The sequence below is a fragment of the Cebus imitator genome, unplaced genomic scaffold (assembly GCF_001604975.1).
Source record: "Cebus imitator isolate Cc_AM_T3 unplaced genomic scaffold, Cebus_imitator-1.0 Scaffold24, whole genome shotgun sequence".
Taxonomy (NCBI): Eukaryota; Metazoa; Chordata; class Mammalia; order Primates; family Cebidae; genus Cebus; species Cebus imitator.
In genome coordinates, this window is record NW_016107339.1 from 14,857,842 (window position 1) to 14,863,903 (window position 6,062).

Below are 6,062 nucleotides of genomic sequence, written 5' to 3' on the forward strand. Positions count from 1 at the left end.
TTAGTTAACTAGGCAGCTGCATTCATTAATAAGCTTAATTTCACTGTGATGGTTTACATTTTAGCTAGACAAGTTACTACTGAGCTGGCTGGAGAATGATGGCAGAGGGTGAGAGTGAGAGTTGGTATGGGAAGAATTTGAAAAATGATTTAATAAGCAATGTTAAGTAATCAGATTGGTTGGGCCAGGTGCTGTGGCTCACATCTGTAATCCCAGCACTTTGGGAGGCCAAGGCGGGCGGATCACAAGATAGTTAGAAACCAGACTGACCAACATGGTGAAACCCCGTCTCTACTAAAAATACAAAAATTAGCTGGGTGTGGTGGTACACACCTGTAATCCCAGCTACTTGGGAGGCTGAGGCAGGAGAATCACTCTTAGCCGGGAGGCAGAGGTTGCAGTGAGTGGAGATCACACCACTGTACTCCACCCTGGGCCACAGAGTGAGGCTCCAACTCAAAAAAAAGAAAATGAAGGAAAGAAGAAAGAAAGAAAGAAAAGAAAGAAAGAAAGAGAGAGAGAAAGGAAAGAAAGAAAATAAATAAATAAATAAATCAGATTGGTTAAGACGAAAGGGTTTCATGAGGCACCCAAAGTGTCTATTCCATGAACCCTATACCCGAGACAGCTGGGATGTTCTACTCCAAGCTCACCTGTCTTTCCTGTTTGGAGTAACTCAGGAGGCTTTTCTCTGGGTCTTCCTTCTGCCTCCAGGATCCTGTGCTCTCTGGGTGTCCCAGCCCCCTGAGATTCATACCCTGGAAGGATCCTCTGCCTTCCTGCCCTGCTCCTTCAATGCCAGCAGAGGGAAACTGGCCATTGGCTCCGTCATGTGGTTCCGAGATGAGGTGGCTTCAGGGAAGGAGGTGAGGAATGGAACCCCAGAGTTCAGGGGCCGCCTGGCCCCCCTTGCTTCTTCCCGTTTCCTCCATGACCACCAGGCTGAGATGCACATCTGGGACGTGCGAGGCCATGACGCTGGCATCTACTTGTGCAGGGTGGAGGTGCTGGGCCTCGGTGTCGGGACGGGGAATGGGACTCGGCTGGTGGTGGAGAAAGGTGAGATGCTGGGAGGTGGCATCTCTTCCTGGCTGGAGGCCCCAAGAGGCAATGTCCTTGGGAGTCACGGATCCTTCCCTGGGGTCCCTATCCTCCTGGGAAGAAGTGCACACAGAAGAAGCCTGTGTGCACTTCTTCCCCAACCCTCTTCTCCATTGCCCCGTGCAGAACACCCTCAGCTAGGGGCTGGTCCAGTCCTCCTCCTTCGGGCTGGATTCTATGCCATCAGCTTTCTTTCTGTGGCCGTGGGCAGCACCCTTTATTACCAGGGCAAATGTGAGTAATGGAGCCAGGGGTAATAGTGGACAAGATGGGAGGGGCAGTAAGAGAGTGGGAGGAGTGGGGACAGAGACCAGGAAGAGGAGAGCCTCGGGGGACTTCGACACTGAGCAGCTCCTATCCTTTCTCTGACCAGGCCACTGTCACATGGGAACATGCTCCCACTCCTCAGATGGCCCCTGAGGAGTGATCCCAGGGCCCAGTGATCGCCAGTTCTCTTCAAAAGACCCCAATAAATTGCTCTCTGCCCCACCACTAACTCCTCCTTATGAGTTTCATGTGTTTTCTTCTCCATTCTCCAGATGCCCAATCTCCCCTCTCCGGATTCCCCCAACTCTGAACTCTCCCTTCCACCAGGTCTAATCTGGAAAGGTCCAAGAAGGCAGCTTCCGGCTGTGGTGCCCAGGGCCCCTCCCACCGCCATGTGGGGGCTCAGCACACCTGCTTCCCCAGACCCAGGAGGCTGAGCCTGATTGTCCTGAGAAGTGGGAAGGATCAGATATGACCCCTCCTTGGTAACTGCCCTTTCCTGCCAGGCCCACACATACTGTCTCTTGGCTGTTAGGGGAGCCTGGGTCCCTGAAGACTCTCATTTGCTCAATAAATCACTACTTGACCCCCAGAGTGGGTGGGAGGGTGAGCCACTCCGTTTTTTTTTTTTTAATTTTTACATAACAAACTCCCTATTCAAAGGTCAAAAAGCCACAGAAGTTTTGATGATAATCATATTGAACGGAAGCTTGAGATGGACCGAGAGGACTGAGACACAGAAGTGGGGGGACCACGGTCTTTACTGGGTGGATCACAGGGTGACCCTGTCCTCTTGCCTGGGTCGAGGGGCGTGTCTGGGGTGCTCAGGTGGGTTTGTTCTCAGCAATGCAGGCATAGTCAGTTCTGGGATCCTCCTTGGTGCCTCTCTCTTCTCTGTCCCTGAGATCAGGTCCCTGGCTGCTGGGCACTGGCAGCCTCTGCAGTGACGCATAGTGGAGCTCCTGCTCCGAGGAGCGCTGGGCCTGGGGCTAGGACAGAAGGTGCTGATGGGAGGCCACACCTTCAGGTCCTTCCCTGTGAGTTCTGTTCCCGCCTTCCTTACTTCCCTGACTCTCTCTCTCTCTCTCTTTCTCTCTCTCTCTCTCTCTCTGTCTTTTTGGAGACAGAGTCCCACTACGTTTTCCAGGCTGGTCTTACCGCTGAGCTCAAGCTATCTTTCTCCTTCAGCCTCCTAATAGCTGGAAGTACAGGCGTGAGCCACTGTGCCTGGTTCTGGAGCTTCTCTCTCTCTCTCTCTCTCTCTCTTTCTCTCACTCTCTCCCACTGCACTTTCTCTTTGTGTCTTTTTCACTCTCATTCTCTCCCTGTCTCTCACTCGTAACCTCTCTCTCACTTTTTCTCTTGGTTTCTGTCTCCTTTTCTCTCTCTCGCCCTAATTTTCTCTGCCTACATCATGCTCCTACTTTTCTCTGTCCTCATCTCCCGCCCCCACCCCTCCTCTCAGCGCTCAGCCACGCTTCTCCCCCCTCACCCACTCAGGTCCTCTCTTGCCCTCCCCCTTCCCTGTCCCCAGACTCACCCAGCTGCTCTCCAGCCTCTTTACTGGAAGAAAAGAAGAAGCTCAGCACAGCCCATCCTTTGTGCTTCTCCCGGCCCCTTACCGGCTCCCCACCCCAGCAGGCATGGGCTCCCTTGTTGGCTTCCCCATGGCTCCAGAGCCAGGCAGCGTTCTGGGAAAGCAGCGGCAAAGGGTGTGGGTGGGGCCACAGGGGGCACTAACTCGGGGTGAGGAGGGAGTGCGGCGCTCACCTCTGCGATGCAGCCGACAAAGGCAGACGGACAGAAGGACCACAGCCAGAAGCAGGAGCCCACCCAGTCCCAGGCCCCCATAGAGGTATATATTACCTACAGGGAAAAGGGCTCAAGGTTAGAGACCCCATTCCCTCTCCAGCCTACCCCAGCCTCCTGGTTGGTTGCCGCTTTCTCAGATCCCCTCTCCAACAGTTTTAGAGGCAGAAAAATATACCCTCAGAGCTTCTCCACCCCAGACCTCAATACCTCACCTCCTACCAGGGTACATGCCCTCATCGGTTATCTTGCCTCATAGCTGAGATCACTCACCCTTCAGAGGCTTCCCACTGAAACCCCTGCTGTTTCTGGGCCTCCCGTGAGGTCCCTTTTCCTCCTGCATCAGCTGTCCCCAGAGGCTGTCCACCTAGTCATGAGCCACACACATCACTGTTCCCCATCACCTCCTGAGTCCCAGGACCCTCCCTGTGCAGATGCTAGAGGCCCTTTACTTACACATATCGTCATTGCAATGTGACATTATTAAGTCGGGGATCAGGGACTGGCCTGGAGGTCAAACTAGTCCTTGCTCTTTTAGGTGAAATGATCAGGGGTTAGTCACGTGTCTTAAGTTCCTCATCTGTGAAGTGACGGGCCCTCTGTTACAATCGTTCCCAGGCTGGGGAGCCTCACTTGTGTGCCAACCCTGAGCTGGACACTTTCCATTCCTCACTGCTAATCCCCAGAACACAGGGTATCATGGTGTCCCTTGTCCAAGTAAGGACCCGAGATTCAAGCCTGAACTTTACTATCTCCATCCCAGAAGAGTGGAGCTGGAATTTAAGGCCAGCTCTGCCCAGCTCCAGGGCCTGACCCTTTCCTCTGCCCTGGGCTGACTAGATGGTTTGAAGGGGCCTTTCCAGCCCTGGATGGTTTTAGGTGCTGGCAAGGGGCTGATGGAGCGGAAGGAGCCTGGGCCTGGGTGGGTGTGGGCACTGGGAGGAAGTAGGGAGGGTGATATCAGCACACCCAGCAGCTGGGTTGCTCCCTGAGCCTCAGAGCAGTGTGGGAGTGTGGGGGCCCCCTTGGCTGGTGTGGAGACCCGCTTCCCACAGGCAGATGTTGCTGGGGCTGAAGTGGGGCATGGAGGAGTGTCTGGGGCCCCTTAACTTCCCCTCAGGCACTTCCTGCCCTTCAACCACTGGTTCCTGTTTGAGGGCAAAGAGGGGGCCACTGTCTTCACACCAGAGCCAAATATACTGACTAGGGTCTGGAAACTGCAATCCTCCTGGGTTTAAGAGGAATTCTGGAGAGTGGGGAACAGAAGCCCAGGTGGAGGCCATAAGGGCTGTGGGCATAGAAAGGGATTGTCTTTCATTATTTGGGGAGCAGAGACTCAGAGGATTCCTCGATGGTCCAGGGAAACTCAAACCCATACTCTCCCTCCCCTCATCTTAGCTTCACCTGACTCTGGGGTGTGACCATCCTTCCACCAAGTCCCTGCCCATTCCCAGCTTACCCAGAGCCCGTGGCCTGCAGGATAAACAGACTCCAAACTGGCCAGCGCTGTCTGGCTGGAGAGAAGTGTTGCCACTTCAGACATTCCTGCCTCTCCTCTGGCTTTAACTTCTCCCCCAGCCTGGGTTCCTCCCCAGCATTGCTAGGAGAGGAAGTTTGGCTTGAGGGTTAGGGTTACAACATCTTTTCTTTCAAACTCTTGGGCCTGTAGCTAGGGCTGTCATCTCCAGGCATTTCACGGATCCTGCCACTAGTCAGCCAACATCCACCTCCTTCAGGTGACTTCCTTAGTTAACTTTTTCTTTACTACCCCTCACACTGCATCTGTTGAGACTGCTTGATCTTGGTGTATGTGTGTGGACACACACACCCCACTCCCACATCAGACTGGGAGCTCTGGCATATTTGGGGTGACCCACTTGTGTCTGATTAACAAACAGGAGACAGACTAGATCTACATGAGCCCTGTGGATCCATCTAGGACAGAAAGTTGGTGACAAGTTGGTGACAGAAAGGAGGTATGCGCAATCCAGGTAAACTTCCTGTAGGAGGCAGCTTTCTGGCATTGAAAACAGAACTAAATAAAAGACAGCAGGCTGAGGCCCTCTGGAGAGACCTGGGTGAAGGCTTCTTAGTGGCACTGTGATGGAGAAGGAGATGGGTGCTAGAGGATTGCAGGCTTACTCCTTGGGGAGGGTGAAGACTGGGGAACTCATGTAAGGCAAAGGGTGAGGCGGAGATCTGGTGCTTGGGTGGGTCCATATTCATTTGCATTTCCCCTTCCAAATTCAAGAAACTTCTACTTCCTCCCTCACCCTTCTCCCCATCCTCCATGTTCCTTATGCTGAATAATATTCAGGGTTTTTTACAGTTGATTATTAAAAAGTACAAACATAGGATGAAATGAAAAGAATTGAACAGTGAACATATTCTTACCATCTAGACACTACTAGTTAACATTTTTTGCTTTGTTTTTGAGATGGGTGGGTCTCACTCTGTCACTCAGCCTGAAATGCAGTGGTGAAATCATAGCTCACTGCAGCCTTGAATTCCTGGGCTCAGTGATCCTGCCACCTCAGCCTCCTGAGTAGCTAGGATGACAGGCACCTGCTACCACATGAGGCTTTGTAGAGATGGGTCTTACGATGTTGCCCAGGCTGGTCTTGAACTCCTGGCCTCACGCAATCGTTCTACCTTAGCCTCCCAAAGTGCTGGAATTACAGGAGTAACCCACTGCACCCAGCTCTGTTAACATCTTTTATTTGCTTTATCACATATTTATCAATCCATCTCACTTTTAAATATTTTTTAAAATTGCGAATATCAGTACATGTTACATCTAAACCCTTCAGAAACTTCACATTGACTGGAGTTCAGTATTTATTTCCCTATTTCTTTTCTGGTCTGAGGAAGACAAATTTTACATA

At 52.3% G+C, this 6,062-nt stretch overlaps 2 protein-coding genes across 6 annotated transcripts in view; one reads left to right on the top strand and one right to left on the bottom strand.

The window, feature by feature from the left end:
- NCR3 (natural cytotoxicity triggering receptor 3) overlaps positions 1–1,603 on the top strand; it is a 4,842-nt gene extending 3,239 nt beyond the window's left edge. For 2 of the 4 annotated variants that reach the window (XM_017522408.2, XM_017522410.2), the window contains exons 2-4: positions 715–1,059; positions 1,228–1,335; positions 1,475–1,603. In XM_017522408.2, the coding sequence (XP_017377897.1) occupies positions 715–1,059; positions 1,228–1,335; positions 1,475–1,521 (500 nt within the window). In that variant the 3' untranslated portion in view covers positions 1,522–1,603. Of the gene's footprint in view, positions 1–441; positions 1,099–1,227; positions 1,336–1,474 lie in introns of those variants that run through there. The other 2 variants (XM_017522409.2, XM_037736360.1) reach the window with 2 other exon arrangements.
- A 360-nt stretch (positions 1,604–1,963) lies between these two features.
- Positions 1,964–5,264, bottom strand: LST1 (leukocyte specific transcript 1). 2 transcript variants are annotated; one of them, XM_017522418.2, is made up of 6 exons: positions 4,637–5,264; positions 3,634–3,757; positions 3,451–3,544; positions 3,139–3,234; positions 2,909–2,931; positions 1,964–2,357 (listed from the first exon to the last, which is right to left on the bottom strand). In XM_017522418.2, the coding sequence occupies exons 2-6, from the start codon at positions 3,643–3,645 to the stop codon at positions 2,193–2,195; spliced, it is 390 nt and encodes a 129-aa protein (XP_017377907.1). In that variant the 5' UTR covers positions 3,646–3,757; positions 4,637–5,264; the 3' UTR covers positions 1,964–2,192. The 2 variants fall into 2 exon arrangements, with proteins under 2 accessions (XP_017377907.1, XP_017377908.1); XM_017522419.2 differs by lacking the exon at positions 3,451–3,544 and having other exon boundaries at positions 4,637–5,254.
- Positions 5,265–6,062: the final 798 nt, after the last annotated feature.

Bases quoted from the DNA above. Each gene is read 5' to 3' on its own strand.
- LST1 (XM_017522418.2), bottom strand. The intron at 2,932-3,138 runs GTGAGCGCCGCA...CTTTTCTTCCAG, and splicing joins TTGTCGGCTGCATCGCAGAG to TAAAGAGGCTGGAGAGCAGC. The intron at 2,358-2,908 runs GTGAGTCTGGGG...CTTCTGTCCTAG, and splicing joins AGAGGCTGGAGAGCAGCTGG to CCCCAGGCCCAGCGCTCCTC.